Consider the following 21,176-nt stretch of genomic DNA (forward strand, 5'->3'; position numbering starts at 1 on the left):
CTGTTGAACTCCCTATCCAAGGTGCCTTGCCCTCCTTTATATAGTCAGGAGGCCAAAATCCTAGTTGGTTTTCAATGAGAGTTCCTAGTAGATTTACAGAGTAATACTACTACTAAGATTATAGGAGAAGAATCATAATTGGACTAGGTCTTCTTCCTTCCTTGCGGGGTATCCTGTGGGTCCCGTACTGACAGATAATTAAATAGCGGAATAAAAATAAACATCTAGCCAAAATGATACAAGGATCCATCTGTACCTACTAGAAGAATCCTCTACATAAGAGCTACTCCTCAAGCTGCACCTACAACAGGGTAAAATAAACCCTGAGTACACAATGTACTCGTAAGACTTACCCGACTAGTGGGAATAGTTTCCTGACTCCAAGGGTATGATAGGCAATATGGTTTGCTGTTTTCTTTGTTTGCAAAAAGCATTACTAATAATATGTCCTTAAGATCATGTTTTATTAGTAGTCATGATTACTTCATTAGCTAACCATTCTAAGTAAGCACCTATTCTACTTTCAAGCAAGGGTTGAGCAATCAGAAGCAATTTACCATCTTTGATATTCCAATTCTTACTACGGTGCTAGACCATAGCCAAGTCGTATCGTCTCATGGAAATGGCGATTCGTGAACCAGTGTATCCCAGTTGGGTACCCCAAAACACATGCCTCGCTTGTACCCTAGGCACAAACAAGACAAACCCATTCCACTCCTATCACGGGGTCTAGGTCCTCGTCCAAACTTGGACTCTAAGCCCCCACACTTGAGACCTAGTCTCAATATGGTGCTTAGACCTCTACCTTTCCCTGCCTCCAATCAGTCAGTCCAAAAAGAGCCGGAACCCACAACAAGAGCATAATGAGCCTTCCCACTCCCATAAGCAAGTATGTGCTCAGGATAATAAGTCTGTGACCTGACTACCATCTACAACAACGAACGGTCCTCAATTGACATGGCCAGGGAAAATAGTGTAACCAAGCTAAGCCCTATGGCTATGGGACACAACTCATCACACCCACCATAATTCATACCATATCCCTGCCCGGTCTCCATTTTCCTTTCATCATTTTTATCATGAGAGTGATTGTAATAATCACCTATTGTGAGTAACAGTAGGTTACTCACGCTACCGAAAACCTAAGCATAGCAGCTACTCGAACCTATACTAGTAGGACTCATAGGACAGTTATATCTATGCAGGTGGTTTTCATAAGATTCCTATAACATAAATACACATAATATATATATACAGTGATTATAAAAAATAAGGGGTTATGCACCAGGGCTTGCCTTGGGCAGGCATGGTGTCAGCCAAGTCAGTCGGTGGTGGCTCCGAGACTTCCTCCCTCATGAGGACCTCCTCCTCGTATTTCTCAATGATCTTCTCGAACTCATGATCGTTGGTGGTCACTATCTCCACCAACTTATTCTCTACATGCATGTGATGATGATGCAACAACTTAGCATTTAGGCAACAACAACTCTTAAAATAAGAATACGCATACCAAGCTACTAAGCTAGCTCTAATGACTAAGATACTAAGCTAACTATCATCTTCATCAAGCAAAGTGTTGGGTTCAACTAACAAACACTTGGCTTTGCAAATTAAAGGTACATCTTTATTCCTACTAAGGATTTAATGCATATTGAAACAAACAACATTTAACTACCCTACTGTTTATTCTATTCTAAGGCTATAAAAATTACAGTGAGCACATAATAATACAATGAAGCTACTATAAAAATTTCAAGACTAAAGTTGTCACCAATTTACAACAAAAATTCCTACAATGATTAACTTAATAATATTAAGCACTCTCAAATTGTTTAATAGCTCCTAGTGTCAACACATATAAACATAAACTAAACACACCAACAGATAGATCACAATTTTAGGAACCTAACAAAATTTGTTTCACAATTTTTAGACACCTACATGATTTTATATGATTTACCAAAGATCAACCCAAGAACTAAGTTAGAAAACTATTTCTAATTCCTTAGAAAAATAAAGTGAAACTCCCGCGTGGCCCACATGAGCGGCCCACGTGACACAGTGTGCATGCATGCGAGCGCGCGGCAGCCCACGGATGCGGCCCACACGAGGTCAGCCTACAGCACGAGACGGCCCACGGCGAGGGAATTCCACACGCGCTAGCATTTATGCAAAAGAGGCCTCGAACTTCTTCCAAATCAAAACTAAGCACTAACACTATTTCCTCCTCTCATCAGCCTTCTCACTTAACCCCCCGACCTTTCTCTAATTCACCCGCGTGCACCTCAGCGACTTAGTGCACATCGGCATGGTGGGCGGTGACACGGTGCGACCACGCCAGCCACCAGAGGCTCACGCTGGCCCGTCGGTCGGTCCGACCTTCAACTACGGTCCAACCGCCTACACCAAGCAGCAACGTGGGGTAGTAGGATGCGCTAGAGCGAGCTGCAGTGATGTGTGACCATCCACGGCGGTGGCATACCCATTCCGGTGAGCTGGGGCTGCTACGAACCTAACTGGCTAGCGCGTGAGCATCAGGAGGCTACCATGGGCTTGGACGAGGTGATGGTTGGAGTGGAGGATGGTGGAGGAATGGTGGCCATGTGTGGCCGAGCCATGTGGCGGCGTACCATGGTGGCGTGGTCGTGTCAGTGGCGACTGGGAGGCGATAGCGGTTCCTCTGGCGTGCGCAAGGTGGAGAGGGAGGCAAGGCAAAGCTAGTAGTGTAGGTGGATTGGATCGGGGCGAATGGTAGGGGGACTACCCTCGTCCACGACCGGACGTGACCTTATCAGCACAACGGTGGGGAAAGCTCCAAATTGGAGCTTGGAAATGTATGCTTCATGGCTGGGTAGGGTTGGGCAGCTAGAGAACTCACTGTCGGGGCCATAGATGGGCAGAATTGATTGGAGATGACCTCTCGTTATCTAACGTGCTGGCGTGGTTCAACGACAGCAGTAGAGGGAAAGAGAGACGGGTCCAACCTTTGGCCATCCTTACCTTGGCAGCTAGCGATCGATCGAACTTGTGACCGTGTCTGCACACTTGCTACATGACACAGGACCAGACCACATGCATGCATGAGGAGGCAAGTGGGGGCGAGCGTAGCCGGGACAGCCCACGTGCACGTGGTGGCAGGGCGAGCGACAGCAGCGTAGTACGACATCATGGTAGCATCTGTAGCGACAACATGAGGCAAGGCAACAGTGCATGGATGTGACAATGAGGTGATGGCGCCGGTAGTGGCTTCATCACGGCACGTGGTAGGGCAGGCGGCAACAGTAGTGGCAGCGGCTCCACGCGACGGGGCCAGTGGTGGCTGGGCCATAGCCAGGCCAGCGACAGCCATGGCTGGCCACGCGTGGCAGCGCGCGCACACATGACCAGCGAGGTGACACCGAGTGCCCAAGCTTGGTGACCGCATCCACCCAGCAAGCCAGCCCGAGAACATGTCGCGCATGAAATTTAAAGCGCCTATAACAACTAAACGGTTGCTCTTGAGCCTAAACCATCTTTACCATGCTCAAGATAGCATATGAGGCTACCAACCCAAGCTAAAACACGACACCACCTCATAACTCGATTTCACAAAATAAATCGTCAAACATTGCATTATCTTGCTGCCTATGACTTGAAAATATTCTAAGTCTTTGAGCTGAACTTGATTCCAAGTTGCATTTCTAGGCTATTAGAAATGTTAGCTAGCAATGTTATTTTTTTCATGGCAAGTATTTCATTATCATCTACAAAGTTTATATTCCAAACTTTATTTAAGCGCCACATATATGTTCTATAGCATTATTGTTCAACAAAAATTAGTTTTAAACCCTACTTGATACATATGAGTTATGGAATAGCTTACCATTTAACATATTTATTGATCATCTGAAGTTACAGAAATGTTATCTACACATTTCATCACATGCATTATCACATAAACATGATGCTCATGACATGGTTTAGTGGTTTGTTTAGGGTGTAACACCGAGGGTGTTATAGTGCCAACCACCAAGTATATCACCTTGTGCCCGTGTGTTAGCATATTTTCACAAACATTTTCATTGTTAGCACTCACTAGAATCTAAATGCATATGTATTGAGTTAGAACAACTAGCGGTACTTTGATAATCGCATTTCGATACGAGTTTCACCTCTCTTAATAGTACGGCTATCTATCTTAAATGTGATCACACCCACTAGGTGTCTTGATCACCAAAACAAAATGGCCCTATGGATTTCACCTTTGCCTTGAGCCCATTTTGTTTTTCTCTTTCTTCTTTTCCAGACTTGAGCTCTTGATCATCATCATGGCTATCACCATCACCATCATGATCTTCATTGTTTGCTTCACCACTTAGAATGTGCTTAACCTATCTCATATTCACTTAGAGCACATAGGTTAGTACCTAGGGTTTTATCAATTCACCAAAACTAAACAAGAGCTTTCACTCAGTACCTTTGTTGCCTAATTAGGATGTTTTATAAGGTGCTTGAGAACATAGATAGAGGGGTGTAGTCTTGGCTAGACTGATAGTTTTAATTCTATATTTGTTTCGGTTTGTTGGTGTGTTTAATTTTTAAAAAGGGCTATTCACCCCCTCCAGTCCGCCATCTCGACCCTACAACTGCTCGTTGGATACAGTTTTTGCATGTGTTACACCAATGCAAAGAGGCCTTTTAGATAGGTCAAAAGGGTGCAAGAGATGGCCTTTAGCCAGATCTGAGCCTTTAGCCAAACATATTACAACCGAGACTTTAATTTAAAACATACAAAAATATTCCTTTTTTCAATATTTTCAAACCAAGTAAGTCACTAGTCTTGGGTGAGAGGGGACATGCATAGCCCGATAGTGTGACCTGTTGCACGGTAACTTTTTATTTTCATTTTAGTAAGCAATCATAGATAGGGCTTTTTAAAATTCTGCCAACCACAATGCCACCCAACTTTATGGTCCCCATTTCTGTTTCAACATGCGCCCATCATATACTAGAGAGCTCAAATCCTTCTATCCACAACAACACGAGGTTTTCCAGCGTTGCATCCAAATTTTCTTGTCAGCGTGTAGGCACATGGTAATGACCATATAAGGCGTGTTTGGTATGCTTCCCTACGGTTGGACTGCTCGGTGGATACAGTTTTCGCATGTGTTACATCATTGTTGAGGCCCTTTAGATAGACTAGGAAGGTGTCGAAGAAGGCCTTTAGCCAGATGTGAGCCTTTAGCAAAACATATTCCACCTGAAACTTTAAATCAATCGGAGAATGATGCTTTTCTTCAATATTTTTAGTTATGGATTGTTTGAAATTTGCTAAGATTGGGCACAAATAAAGATGAGATGAGAACAATATTAAGTCCCCTTTTGTAACAATTCTTGTAATCATCTCTCTAGGAAAAGGAGTATACGTACCAAATGAAAACCATTCTATAGATAATTAAGAAAATCCTTGCCAAACGATCTTGGATTTATAGTTAGAACGAGAGCAATTCTCAAATTCTTACAGATTATGGAAATCACACAAATCCATTTCTTGAGAGAACCAGAATCAGTCGATCACATACTTTAGTCAAATCTGTTTAAAAAACCAAATCCCAGCCAAACGGTCTGTACGAACACTTATGGACTATTTGTTACCATTCTGTTAGTCACCACTCTAAAGAGGTAAGAAAGGGTAACCATGCTCTAACCAAGCTAAACAATCAAATATAGTCCTTACCATGTCACGCAGGGCACCCAACTCTATGGTCGCCATTTCCATTTCAACATGTGACATTGTATACTAGACAACTCAAATCCTGCCATCTAGACCGGCACGAGGTTTGTACAGCGTTGTGTCTGGATATTCCTTTTCTTCATTACTTTTATTTGTGGATTGTTTTAAATTTGCTAAGATTGGGTACAAACAAAGATGAGATGAGAACATACTAAGTCCCCTCTTGTAACAATTCTTGAAACCATCTCTCTAGAAAACAGAATTCATACCAAATGAAAACCGTTCTATAGATAATTAAGAAAATCCTTGCCAACTGATTCTTGGGTTGATAGTTAGAATAAGAACATTTCTCAAATTCATACAGATTAATTATGGAAACCATGCAAATCTGTTTCTTGAGAGAACTGGAATCAATCAATCACATACTTTAGTCAAATTTGTTTAAGAAACCAAATCCCAGCCAAACGGGCTATACGAACACTTATGGACTATTTGTTACAATTCTATCAGTCAGCGCTCTAAAGAGGTAAAGCAAGGGTAACCATGCTCTAACTAAGCTAAACAATCAAATACAATCCTTACCATGTCACGCGGGGCACCCAACTCTATGGTCCCCATTTCTGTTTCAACATGCGCCCATCGTATACTAGACAACTCAAATCCTGCTATCTAGACCGGCACGAGGTTTTCCAATGTTGCGTCTAGATTTTCTTGTCAGCGTGTAGGCACATAGTAATGACCATATTAGGCGTGTTTGGTATGCTTCCTTGCGGCTGGACTGCTTGGTGGATATAATTTTCGCATGTGTTACGTCACTACAGATGCCCTTTAGATAGACCAGGAAGGTGCCAAAGAAGGCCTTTAGCCAGATCTGAGCCTTTGGCCAAACATATTCCACTCGAAACTTTAATAGAATTGAAAGGTATTCCTTTTCTATAATATTTAGTTGTGGATTGTTTGAAATTTTCTAAGATTGCCCACAAACGCAAGATGAGATGAGAACAATATTAGGTCCACTTTTGTAACAATTCTTGAAACCATCTCCCTAGAAAAAGGAGAATTCGTACCAAATGAAAACCGTTCTATAGATAATTAAGAAAATCCTTGCTAAACGATTCTTGGATTTATAGTTAGAGCAAGAATATTTCTCAAATTCTTACAGATTATAGAAGCCAAACAAATATGTTTCTTGAGAGAACCAGAATCGGTGAATCACATACTTTAGTCAAGTTTGTTGAAACCAAATCCCAGCCAAACAGGCTCTCGAACACTTATAGACTATTTCTTACCATTATATCAATCACCACTCTAAAGAGGTAAAGAAAGGGTAACCATGCTCCAACCAAGCTAAACAATCAAATACAATCCTTGCCATGTCACACAGTGCACCCAACTCTATGGTCCCCATTTCTATTTTAGCATGTGCCCACCGTATATTAGACAACTCAAATCTTGCCATCCAAACCGTCACGAGGTTTTTCTAGCGTGCATCTAGATTTTCTTGTCAGATTGCAAGCACATAGTAATGACCATATCAGGCGTGGTTGGTATGCTTCCCTACGGCTGGACTGCTCGGTGGATACATTTTTCGCATGTGTTATGTCACTGTAGATGCCCTTTAGATAAACCAGGAAGGTGCCGGAGAAGGCCTTTAGCTAGATCTAAGGCTTTAGCCAAACATATTTCACCCAGAACTTTAAAATAATTGGAAAATATTCCTTTTCTTCAATATTTTTTAGTTGTGAATTGTTTGAAATTTGCTAAGTGTTGACGGTAGTTAACAACCATTATAAATCTTTAATATAACATGCATAAGGACATAAATATAATCACCAACGAAGGTCTAAGGGTTTAAACTAACAAATTCCATGAGTTTTGATGAATCTGTATTTTCTCCAGGGTTTATCTAGAAAACCGGCAAGGTGGACTTACATATCAGAATTAATCACGCTTATCCATAGCGAAACGGACACCGAAAGACTCTAGAAGACTCAAGAGGACTCCACACCGAGGCGGAGCCTAAGTGGCTGCCACTTGCAGGGCGCCCGGCCCCTGGGGCCCACTGTCAGCCTCTGCATCGCAATGTCAGTTCTCTACCGCCTTCTAGGTTGCATGTACGACGTCCTTTAAGTTGGTTTGATCTAAGGGCTCACGTTTGATGCTTCGGCCTATATATATCAGCCTCTACCCCCCTCTCTCATGCATTGCAGATTGAGAAGTCATTTGAGAAGATAGAAACCCTAATCATCCTCAGAGCTCCATTAATTTTAGGGCACATCTAGTTAGGCTAGGTCTAGAGGGAGACAAGCAGGCTTCACTTGGATTCCTAATCTTGTCAAGAGCGTGGTTTGGTATAGTCTTTGTACCCCTCTCTTTGGTAACTCCATTACTTTTATATGCTAGTTACAATTATTATGACAATATTAGTATTCATCTTATTCATGTTCTTCATTATAATGTTCATCATCTACTTTGATTATATGCTTAGTATAGTTGGATTATCATCATATTCATACATAAGTTCGTATAGCGCTCACTCTAAGGATCCATGGATGGGTGGTCGACATTGTGTAAGCGTGGTGCTTATACGTTGTTTACCTGCGGATACACCCTATATTCTAGGTCATGTGGTAGATCGCGGATGTGGCACTCTCGTTGATTCCTTTGTAGTCCACTCCCCGAATGTAGGCGCATGTAGGATGCAGTTACGAAGGAAGACAAGCTATGTTCTTAATCTTTCTTAGTAATATCCTTTATGTATAGATATGACGATGATCTTAGCAATGACTACTAGGTATAATTGCACTAATCAATATATGCTTTGACTTATAATTAAGAATGACTTATGAATTATTTCTCTAATATTCTACCTGACCATGCTAATGCCATAGAAAGAAGTACTCTGAGTGATTTATCATTACCATTGATCAACACTTATCATATATATATATATATATATATATATATATATGTATATGTATATATCTTATCCTATAACATATCCCTGTTATGAGTAGAATATTGGTTATGGTTTACTTCTCCACCAATGGTATAAGTTATTAATACATGTCCATCTAGACCTTCCCTGTTGTAAAAATATAAATAATGATACCTGAAATACTCTCGGGTGAAGTGCTACAATGGTATATATGTACGCTTGTAGATTCTTTTCATTCATATATTTATATATTCTTTCTAGTCACATAAAATAATAAAGAACTGCTTAGTATTATTCTAGTAGTAATGCTATGTAGTACCAACAAGTATCTCTGGCATCATCAATAGGGATGACAGCCTAGTAAAGTAATGTTAGAAGATATAGGTTTATAATAGGTGGCTACTCAAACAAGTGACAAATTAATAAATACCAACACTAAGATTAGTCACAAATGAAGATGCGATAAGAACAATATAAAGTCTCCTTTTTGTAACAATTCTAGAAACCATCTCGTTAGAAAAAGGAGAATTCAGACTAAACAAAAACCGTTCTAGATATAATTAAGAAAATCCTTGCCAAACGATTCTTGGAATTATAGTTAGAACAAGAACATTTCTCAAATTCTTACAAATTATGGAAACCAGACAAATTCGTTTCTTGAGAGAACCAGAATCAGTCGATCACGTACTTTAGTCAAGTTTGTATAAGAAACCAAATCCGAACCAAATGGGCTCTAGGAACACTTATGGACTATTTGTTACCATTATGCCATTCACTCGAAATAAAGAGGTAAAGAAAGGATCACCATGCTCTAATAACCCAGCTAAACAACCAAATACAATCCTTGCCAAAGCAGTGAAACCAAACGATTTGTTAGCATAACCTGGTTTTGGCCGGCATGGCTTATTTTCCAGCTTAGCTAACAAACCAAATACACCTATTGGTTTCGGAAAGTTAAATACGTGATCGTCGCACGGAGCACGGATGACGTGACGTGGCTGGCCCACCCTCTCCCTCTCAGGCGTGTCTCCCTCTCCCTCTCGCGTCTTTCACCCGTTCGTGCCCGCGCTCGTGGCTAGGGTTCCAACGAGGACCTCACCAGCGTTGGAGACAACGAGCTCGGCGGTGTCAGGTAAGTTCAGCGTCCTCTCTCTCTCGCCTCTCCCCCTCTTCTTCTCCATCTCCGACGGCCATAGAAGGTGGTTTCAGGGGTGGAAGGCTGGCCATGCGGTTAGGGGCCCTGGCGGTGGTGGAGGCGGTAGGGCCAGATCGGGGAGAGGGCGCCATGGCCGGAGCTTGCCACTACGGGAGGGGGAGGAGAAAAAGGCGGCCGCCGCGGGCGTGCTAGGGTCCATGGGGGCGGTGGGCGGCGGCGATAGTGCTCGCGACGCCCTCCTAATGTGCATGGTCGAGGGAGGAAGTTGAATAGGACAGGGGTCGCGTGCTCTCCTACCGCGTGACGGGTCACGCGCGTGGTCGAGGGAGGAAGATGAATACGACAGGGGTCGCGCGCTCTCCTACCGTTGCGATGGGTCACACACTATCTGCCTGTTATTGGTTTGCCTGGTACTGTGATCCTAGTTTCCGTTTGAATACAGGCAGCCCAAACTGGGCCCGGTCCATCCTACCACACAACGGGTCACGTGCTCCCCTACCACGCGGCGGGTTACGTGCTCTCCTACCGCGCGACGAGTCACGTATTATCTGCCTCCTATTGGTTTGCTTGGTACTATCATCCTAGTTTTCGTTTCAATACAAGTGGCCCAAAACTGGGCTCGGTCCATTTTTCCGCCGGTCTACCGCGCCGCGAGACCGTGCTCTCCTACCGCATGACGGGTCATGCGTATTGTCGAGGGAGGAAGATGAATAGGACAGGGGTCGTGCTCTCCTACGGCGCGACAGGTCACGTATTATCTACCTGGTACTGTGATCCTGGTTTCCGTTTCGATTCAGGCGGCCCAAACCGGGCCCGGTCCATTTTTCCGCCGGTCTACCGCGCCGCGAGACCACCACACCACCAATTTCTGTCTCTCCCTGTCACCGTTCTCTCTTCTCTTCCTGCCTTCTCCTTGTCTTTAAAGCCCGAAGCACCCCCTCTCCAGCCCCGTCTCCGCTCCGCCTCCTCTCTCCCTCTACACTCCAACCCACCACCGCCCCGCGGCCGGTCCTCGGCCTCGCCGTACTCTCCACTCGCCCTACCCTGCGGCGCGCTGCTCCGTGCTCTTCCCTCCCGCAAAACGTCGGTGAATATCGCCGCTCCTACCGTCCGGTTCAGATTCTCTCTCGCTACCGGCCGGGGGCGTCTGTTTCTCGTCCGAGAGGCCGGAGGGCTCCTCGTGGCCGGAGCCTGGGTGAGGAGCCGCCACCGCGTCGTGCATGGAGGCTAAGGTTTGCCCGCCTGTCCTGTTCCCTCTAATCTCGCATTCGCTCGTGCTCTCGCTCGGGGGGGCCGCGCTGCTCTCGTTTGGTAGCGCGTCGCGCGGTTTCTCGTTTTGCGATGGGGTTGTTGCCTTGGGGCGCGCTCCTGGGCTCGGCCATGGGGATTTCGTCCGTGATCACGCGCTCCCGGCGTGTTTCTCTAGGCTCGTATCCGTGCTTCTCGTGCCCCGTGGGCGCGCGTTCCTGGGTGCTGGCTCGGGCGTCGATTTGGTCGGCCGTGTTTCTTGGCCGCGAGCGGCGAGCCTGTGCTCGGTTTCTCCTTTCGGTTGCTGGTGGTCGGTTGCTTGGTTTCCACGGTGTCTGCAGGATTCGCAGTCGTGGGTAGGATTGTGGTGGTGCCTGGCCTGAGATAGATTCGCAGGATGCAAGTCGTGGCTTGATCGGTGCCTGTGGAATTACTTGGTTTGCTTGATCTAGTGGCTCTGGATGTTATCGTGTAGGCTCACGGTGACGGTGAGGAGCTGGACAACATGTTGGTCGATAGGTTCTGTTCATGATGGTGCAGTGCTTGATGGCTTGCTGCTGTTAAATAATTTTGCACTGATTGTGGTCTGTGGAGTGATTGAATCCTCCAAGTCGTTTTTCTGTTCTTTGGCAATACACTTTATACTTGGAAAAAATTGCAAAAATGACACTTGAAAGATTGACTCCTTGATTACGATGGACTCGAACGTGGGTCCCAGCGACGAAGCCAGCGGGGGGGCTACCCGTGCTCCAGCCCCCCCTACGGCCATGATTTACATGGAGCCCGGGCTTAGCCCGGGCTACCGCCATGAGGAGGAAGAAGAAGGCAAGGAGGGGCTGGAGGAAGAAGAAGAGGAAGCCAGCCCTGGCTTCGTCGATTCCTGGCTTCGTCGCTGGTGGGTCCAGTGTCAAATCTACAAACGACCGATGTTTCGAGTCTCATTTTTGCAAATCGGCCATATACTTGAGACCTATGTTTATTGATGGCCCCTCGTTGATGAATCTTATACATGATAGGCATTGACTTCATTTGCTGCCAGCAAGAGCTAGCGTGCCTGTATTTCCAGTTATGCAAATTTTCTGTTGGAACCGATAGTATATCATTTTGATGACCCTAGAGTTGCTGTGGTATTGTTTCCTCTACTACAATTTCTTGCATGGCAGGAAACCTTATTGCATTCTGCTGTTTATTCCACAGTAAGATAGCAACTAATAGCCAGAAAGGTCAACTCCTTTTCTGAAAACATTTCCACCCCTAATCTTATGTTCGAGATATTATGCTAGGTTTTAATTATTACAGACTTGAACAGGATACAGCTAGGCATAGCAACATCTATATCTGTACTTCATATGCTCACTTTCACTGCAAGGGTAGTAAATTACTACTGTTAGTTTCCTTCTTGTTGCAGATAACTTATTTCAAATGCTACAACCATTATGCATCATAGGTATGCATGCTAACTCACAAGAATTCTGGAAAAGGAAGAAAATTTCCATATGCATGCTCCTAGTTTATCTGAAATACATAGCAAACTTCATTATTTGTAATGATGGTGCACATATTCTTGTATTGTTGACTATTGCAATCGCTCTTTACAACTGCACTTTTTTTTGTTCTAATTGTGATAGATGGAGCAAGATTCACTCGATTTTGAAGACAATGGAGACCACCAACCTTCATCAGAAGCTTCTCCTGCTTCAGATGCGATATGTGATGACTCGCATGTATGTCCATGCATTGGAAGTGAGCACCAGGCAGAAATCCCCAATCTGGCTACAGAGGATGAGCGCCGTGAGCTCATGGCCAGTTCACATAATGATTCCATATTGCATGGCTATGGTTACCCTGTTGTGGTTGGGTTAGCTTTACCAATTACGTACGCATCACCAAGCGAACTCAATAAGACGGAAGAGGTACTACAAATGCAAAAATGTTCAGAATCTGGAACAAAAGGCAGCACTGGAGATGTGCAAAGTCAGATGGCCTCGACTTGTGCAACCAGAAATGACACTGGCAGATGTGATCCAACATTCCAGGATCCACATACAGTAGTGCCTTTAGTTCAAATTAAATCTGACAGTAATCAAGCATATGATGACAAAATGGTCCCTTGCCCTACTCAAGAAGGACAGAATGTCACCAATAATTCAATAGTGCAGCAGAGAGAAACCAAACAATTAAATCCTCTGCCTTATTCACCCATTGCTCTTTGGAGTGATCTTGAGGCAGAGGTATTTCTTCTTGGGCTCTACATTTTTGGCAAGAATCTCAACCTGCTGAGCAGGTTTCTGGGTACAAAGACTGTTGGTGATGTGCTTGCATACTACTATGGGAAGTTCTACGGAAGAGATGCGTACAAAAGATGGTCAGACTGTAGAAAGGCAAAAACTAGGAAATGCATTCTTGGCGAACGCATTTTTCAAGGATGGCGACAGCAGGAACTAATATCACGTCTGAAATCTAAAATCCCTAAAGAAGCTCATGATTCGTTGATTGAGGTATGTTGCATTGGCGCTGGTAGAAAAAAATAATTCTTTTGCCATTCCATTGTTGTTCACTGATTAATTTGACTTGGTTGAATACTCTCTCTGTTCCAAATTATAAGACGTTTTGGCTTTTCTAGATACATAGCTTTTGCTATGCACTTAGATATACACTATATCTAGATACGTAGCAAAAACAACGTATCTAGAGAAGCAAAAATGTCTTATAATTTGGATCGGAGGGAGTATGAAATTATTCCCATGATATTTCAAATTTAATTCTCTTTGTAGTTTCTCTTGTTACATATGACATCCTAAATATTCCTATTGTTCTATAAAGCAAACACATATTTCTCATAGTAACATTTTTTACATTTGATTTGCACCATTTATATTTCTTCAATTTTCAGTCACTTCCTTGTTTTTGCCTGTCCTTGCCCAGTGCGGTGAGGCGAGCAGAGCAGATAATCCAAACTCACCCTTAGTCTCATAGAGCTATCAGCATATGAAGGGTTATCCAAGCATATTTGATTGGTCTGGTCCTCAATGGCAAACCTTTTTTCTCTCAAATACATCCATAAAAACTTTAATGCCTTCAGATCTTCAATATGCTTTCAAGGACTTCTGTGTTTATGAATTATGATTATAAACATCAGACTGGAAAGATGAAGCTGTTGTAGGCATGCATTTGGCCATTGTGATTCTCTGTTTTGATATCATTTTTGGGAAGAAGTGTTCATTACTTGTCGTTTCTTCAACTGTTGTACCCATGATAACTGTACGACTAAGTTGTGATTATCCAAGCACAATTAATGTGTCTAGTTTAGTTGCACAGAAGAATCACTAACTTGCACACATCAGACATTTGTCAACATTATTGAAGGATGCTGATCTTTTGTTATGCATTGCCATATGATTTGTTTTGCTTTCACATATTGCAGGTTTTCAAATCTTTCAGTGATAGCCAAACATCTTTGAAGGAATTTGTCTTCAGTCTGAAATCCACTGTTGGAGCAGAAACTTTTGTGGAGGCGGTTGGGGTTGGTAACGGGAAGCACGATTTGACTGGATTCATTGCGGACCAATCTAAACCCAATCATGCTCTCTCTGTTCACAGTGACTTGCCTACAGGCAAAGACTGTTCTTCACTTGCTTCAGAAGATATAATCAAGTTATTAAATGGTGATTTCAGAAGAAGTAAGACTAGATCAAATGATATTTTCTGGGAAGCTGTATGGCCCCGTTTGCTTGCAAAAGGGTGGCACTCAGAGCAGCCAAAGGATGTTAGCACAACTAAGAATTGCCTTGTATTTCTTGTGCCGGGTATAAAGAAGTTCTCGAGAAGTAAACTCACTAAAGGTACTCACTATTTTGATTCTGTCAGTGATGTCCTTAAAAGAGTGGCAGCAGATCCTGTTCTTCTTGAGTTGGAGGTTGATGCGATAAACAATGGTTTAACTGCTGAGGAAAATGGCAGTATCACAGATGTGAAACTGAACCAGGATAGTCCGTTAGATGGATATCAGGAGCTTCCTAAGTTCACAATAATTGATACTAGCTTAGTCGAAGGGGAAGAGCCATTCAATGTACGGGAACTGAGGAACTTACCTGCAGATGCAAATATTACTCTTCTCCTTTCACAACATTCATCTAATATGGTGAGTTACAGCTCCTCTGAAGAGGAAGGTGCCAACGATAGATTATCAGATGACCAGGAAGATTGTGGACGAGTTAAAGCTGAGGTCAAGGAAATTGAAATGGTTTCAGCTGGTTCACTGCAAAACATGGTGACTGCTAATGGCCACTCTTCTAATGGCAATGATGACAAAATCGATCTGACAGGCATCTATGGCATCAAAACAAAACCTGAAAGGCGCAAGTATTTGTCCCCAGTGTCAAAGCGCAGAAGATTAAATAGCTGTAGTAATGAACAGGCCAGCCGGCGCAGTTTTTCTTTCTCAAAAGGTGGTGGTTTGGAGAAAGAGAAAAGCAAGCCACCATTGACTTCATCCAAACCAGCTGCTGTTGAAGTTGGCGGCACTTTTCAGAGTAAAACAATTGCAAGCTGTTCTACAAAGGAGAAGCCATCTGAGCAGAAAGCAGATGCATTGAACTCTCTTACTGATGATGGGCAAAATGAGAGAATGGTTATGGAGAACTTAATTAACAAGTCATTAGAGTGTAAGGTTGATGCTGTGGCTGAAGTTCACTCAAAGATCATTGCCGATAAGCCAAAATTTGTCAAAGAAAGAGGTGAGGTTATTGGTCCAATTGACTTGAATAAACTGGAAACGCTACATGATGATAAGGCAAGCCGAAGCATTGACACCACATCATTGGAAAATCTTGGTAGCATGAAGGTTGATGAAGCTCCCTCCAGTTTAGACAAGAACATGGCCTGTGATCCTTCAGGGGCAGCAGGAAGATCTGTTAGCGAGGTGCCTGATCCTGCTTTGCAGGTGAATGCTCGGAGGCACGGAACCCGAAACAGGCCTCCCACTGCAAAAGCTTTGGAAGCTGTTGCTTTTGGACTTCTTGGGAGCGGGAAGCGGAAGGGTGAGCTGAAGAACAGGGCGACAAGCCGGCCTTCTCAGCGAGCTCGCAAATCTGCCAAAGACTCGCTTCCCGTGTCTTGTAGTGGTGAGGCAAAGACGTCATGCATAGATGCAGAAGCGCAGCAATGAGCAATATCAAGCAACTACATGAGGCCTGGGAGCTAAGCTGTCCAAAGCTGGTGGTTACCTTACCATTGGCTAATGCCTACCATTCAGGAGGTCCTGAAGGTGACGATGGTTTTACAGGGTGCGTGGTCACCTTTCGCGCGAGGAACCCATCCTTAGTTTTTTTTTTAGTCAATAGAGTCTTGTGCCTGTCAAGGCTTGCAAAACCAACTTGTACTGGAAGGATAGGGAGGGAAATCACCATATTGGCGAATTAAGTTATGCGATTACCGGGATTAATGTTTTGGTACATCGGTCTATCGACTTTCCATGGGTGCATTCATCTATGAGCTGCTTTTGCAGGGAAGAGGGCATTCGTCGGCTTCATTGATGGCATGTCGCACGTCGTGTGAAGCGGTCTTGCATTGTCCTGCATGGCCCGCTTCTTGATCCCATGCATTCCCTTTTCCTGGTGATGAAGGAAACGAGCCTCGTCTCCCGTGCATAAGCATATCGAAATTGGATTGCTTGCTTCCATGATTCCTCCATGGTTTTTCGCTTTGCTTGCATATAATGGCTGAGCATGGGCGGCTGATGATTTACTGCCTGAGCTACCAGATGATTTGTTTCTTAATACAGGGAAAACCTCATCTATCAGTAACTCATCCTTATTCAAATTTGATTTGAGTTGGGCTAGTTATTAAGAGAGGGGTTCTTTGATATGGTCAAAGACAGCAGACTGTGGAGAAGGGTCATACCGCTTTGGAAAGGTGGCAGACCAAAATAGCGGTGGACCAAAAATACAAGTGGGGTGCACAAGAAAAAAAAAGAGGTTGCTAAATAACTTGGATGAATTAGAAAAAAGGACAGAAATTCTTTTGTTGGATGGAAATGAACTGAATCTTAAACTTGTTCAAGGACCGACTGATGGATAGAGAGCGAAGGTGAATATCCTATTAATTTTTTTTACAAGGCATAACACTAACAAAACTTGTTAGATAATAAGATGGCCCTAATAAGCACCACTCAAGCTTAGTCTAACAAGAGCACCTCTATACATTTTAGTAGCAAGGCCAACAACAAGCAAGGCACCAAGAGCAACTAGCACGACTAAACAAGAGAGCTCCTATACAAATCTTTTTTTTTTTGCGAGCAAAGAGAGCTTTTCATTTAGCTAGGCAAAATGTTTATACAATTGGCATTGAGGAATTCTTCTACACACGTAGGTGCACGTCCCCAATTTTGTCGCCTTAGACTTGCTACATCTAGCAAAGCTAGCTAAAGCGTTTGCCACCTGGTTACTTTCTCTCTTTGCTTGGGAAAACCTCCATTCGAGAAGGCGCGCAAGCCCTTTTATCTCCTCTAAGCCTATCTCCGACCTGTCTTGCGAATCACTTTTCACGGCCGAGTAGACAAGAGCGCAGTCCGTTTTGATGATGACCTTTGTCAGCCGCCCCCTACACTGCTCCTCGAAGGCCTTCGACGCAAGCAAGGGCTTCCGCTTCCGGTGCGCTCCCTCATCTGCTAAAAGATCGCCAGGCCAAGAAGATAACGTTGCCATCACTGTCCCGGCCGATGGCTCCCACCCCCGCTTCACCTGTCTGCACAACAAAGGAACCATCAACATTAATTTTGATCCAACCTGTCTCAAACCTTTTTCAAATAGCTAACTTCAAATGGATTCTCACAGGAACACCAGCACCTTTAGCTTCAAAACATTTCACAAAGGTCTCTTGCTTCTTTGCCACGCCACTTGACCTAACACATAGTCATTGTTAGTCATCACCTAGTGGCACTAGTCAATCGCATTAACCAATGAAAAATTGGTCTTATAGCACTGGAAGATTGCAACATTCATAAAATACCATTGAAAGTTTGTGGTTATACAAAATACTATTGAAAATAGTATCTACCACACTCCAAAATTTCTATTTTGGGTTGTAAATAGAAAACACCAAAGAAAAAGAATAGTTTTAATATTTGCATAAAACTTTCTCAGAGTATTAGTTTAGGTTTCCACAAATTTAGATATAGAAAAGTGTGTGTTTTCAAACTTTCCTAAATTAAATTGACGGGCTCTTAGTTGATGTGATATTTCCTCGTTGCTTGATTTTGTGTTGTGAGTGCGTAAAGTTTTCAAAACATGTTTGCAAGGTGATCACTTTTCTCTGGCATGTCTTCGTCTTTCTCTGTTTCCTTGTTTTATAGCTTAGTCTTTTTGTTCGGAGCTTTCCAAAATCTTTTTCTTCCACTCCAATTAACTCATTTGAGTTCATCATCCATCAACTTATCTCTACAATCTTTCCCCAAAAAATTCTAAATTTTTCTAGAACTTTTTCTCACTTTTTTTGCGAGCATAGTCTAACTTATAGATGCTCAATATTTTTTTCTGAGCTCCAAATACTTTATTTGGCTCCTCATGTTCCAAAACGACTCTAAAGATTTTTCCCAAATTTTTAGAATTTTTGGAGTATATTTTTCACAGCTTAAATATCAATTCTACAATTTTCTAAAATTATTTTTAACCCAAAATTAATTAATTCCGAAAATAATAAACCCTAACCCTAATCCAACTTGGTCCAAACCTTAGACATATATATGCCGGCGATCTACTCGAGGCGCTCTTTCTAAAAGTACAACCCCTTTTGCAGCCATCCCTCAAAACTTCGTAGATATGAGACCAAAGTTCTCCAAGCTTTCAGATCTACAACGTCCCCCGTGAAAACCGACCCCACCACAAAAGTTTATATCGTCGTTCTCTACACCGGCATATCTGCCTTTTTGCGAACCCAACACCGTTTAAGGGCGTCATTTGTTTCTCTCTTTTTCAGTGAGCTGTCTAGATGGATGGATCAAGCTTCTTCGTTTTCCAGTGAACACCAGCCGCCTCCCGTGCTTGCGACGCACCCAGGCTACTGGCCACGCTCGGTCACTCCCTGCGCCAACACCGTAGTGCAGCAGGCCGCGCACGCCTTGCCCCGTTTTGCAGGCAGCCGCCAACCCTGTCAGCTGCCGCCTGCCACCTCGCGTGAGGGCACGCGCGTGTTCGTGCAGTGCGCTGCCGCTGCCTCGTCCCGTCTCCGGCCGAGCCCGACCTTGCGCCGGTCAAGGTATTGTGTTAGATTTGTGTTACATGTTTTTTTTTTTTATCGTGCAGCTACCTCCGAACGGACGCCCTATCCGGACTCGGCTTACGCGCCCGCATCCCATCCCACACCCGCGTCCACATCGCATCCCGCGTCAGCGCCCGTATTCGGCCGTAAAACCCGTGCCCATCCCGCGCCTGCATCCTATGCCGGTCGTGTCCACATCAGCCCGCGACGTTCCATCTCCACCGCTCGCCTGCTGCGCCCCTTCTCCCACTGCGGTGCCATCCCCGCCGCACCCCTTCCCCGCCGAGCACCATCCTCCACATCGCTCCTCTCCCGTCCTAACATCTCATCTCTTCTACAAAATCCTTCCTACCATTGCAACATATGTAGGATACTCTTGAAACATATTTGTATGACATGGGCTGCGTCCCTAGGGGTGGCCCGGCCCACAAGGTTAAGGCATGTACGGCGCTGCTCGGCGTGCACCGCAAGACATTGTATAGTACTAAATAGGCTACTTTACTTATAACCCTACCTCCTCCAGAGTATATAAGGAGAGGTAGGAGTCCCCTAGCGGATAGAATCCATCAGGATACATCACGATCTATCTACTACAGATTAATACAATACACCAAAGACACAGGACGTAGGATATTACGTCGATCAGATGGCCCGAACCTGTCTAAATCGCTGTCTCTGCGCCTTGTGTCACCATCCAGTTCCTGATTATGCGCACCCCCACCGACAAATCTACCATCGCGGGATACCCCTCGGTGGACTGCCGAGCATATTCTGTCGACAGTTGGCGCACCAGGTAGGAGTGTGCGCTTGATCCATGGCGAGCCAGATGGACCTCAAATCAACAACGCATTCTCGTCATCAATATCGTGGAGATCCATGCCGGTCGACGACGACGATTCATCGCTGCTACACCAGCCCCACCTCCGAGGTCGCCTTCACCAACAATTCACCGCCTGCCAGGTGTTCACCGTCAACGCCGACCAGATAACGCCATACGCCGCCGACCAGACGCTCCGTCCAAAGCTAAGTCACACTTTAATATTTTCCTAAATATTCTCCAATCTCCGTATATCGCCATGATGTTTCTCCGGACTGTTTTCTTCATATTTGCTCTCCAAATAATTTTCCGAACCCTCGAACAGTCACGTTGATGCTCGGACGCCTCCAGAGACGGCCATGTCTCCGGCTCCTCCCTACACGTGCTATGGGCTCCGCGCTCTGCGTTATGGGTGGTCGGCAGCGGCTCCTTGGTCACGCCTGTTCCTCCTACACGTGCACGGGCTCCGCGCTCGACGTTATGGACTATGGGCTAGCTAGGGCTGGAGACTCAGCTACACACTAACTGGCCGGGCGGTTTATATTAAATATAAATATATTTTCACGCCAACTGATCGCCGAACTGCATACGTCGTCTCTCACCATTGCTGATTTTTCTCTGGAGTTTATTTATTTATACATCATGTACTACCCGTTCTACATGTTTGTATTGCAGGATCATCGTCTAGGTGATCGGACCACTGGTGCTCAGACTTCTCCACCGATCAACTGGTTGGACCGCTTGGTTCATGGACTCCATCGCCGACCAGTTGATCAGACTGTTCGTCGGTCATTTCTACTCAATACTCACTTCGCCGCCGACCAGTTGACCAGACTGTTCGCCGCTCGTGCTTCATCGCCAGCTATGCCGGTTACTCCTAAGCGCTCGGATTCTTCGTGCTCGAGGACTAAGTGGGAACACTTCACCGCACGAACGTCGCCAGCTACATCGGGGACTCGGTGCTCGAACATCGCCGCCTACACCAGAGACTCCTCGGTGCTCGATCATCGCCAGCGACGCCGGGGACTCCTCGCTCCTCGGTGCTCGG

At 44.5% G+C, this 21,176-nt stretch overlaps 1 protein-coding gene across 1 annotated transcript; it reads left to right on the top strand.

Annotated features, from left to right (window-relative positions):
• Nucleotides 1–10,735: 10,735 nt before the first annotated feature.
• Nucleotides 10,736–16,727, top strand: LOC136499364 (uncharacterized). Its single transcript, XM_066495050.1, has 3 exons — nt 10,736–11,039; nt 12,684–13,553; nt 14,480–16,727. Exons 1-3 carry the CDS (start codon nt 11,028–11,030, stop codon nt 16,220–16,222), a joined length of 2,625 nt encoding a protein of 874 aa, XP_066351147.1. The 5' UTR covers nt 10,736–11,027; the 3' UTR covers nt 16,223–16,727.
• The last annotated feature ends 4,449 nt before the right edge of the window (nt 16,728–21,176 follow it).

The sequence above is a fragment of the Miscanthus floridulus genome, chromosome 1, assembly GCF_019320115.1.
Source record: "Miscanthus floridulus cultivar M001 chromosome 1, ASM1932011v1, whole genome shotgun sequence".
NCBI lineage: Eukaryota > Viridiplantae > Streptophyta > Magnoliopsida > Poales > Poaceae > Miscanthus > Miscanthus floridulus.

Coding starts and splice junctions, on each gene's coding strand:
- LOC136499364 (XM_066495050.1), top strand. Junction 13,554..14,479: donor CTCATGATTCGTTGATTGAG/GTATGTTGCATT, acceptor CACATATTGCAG/GTTTTCAAATCTTTCAGTGA.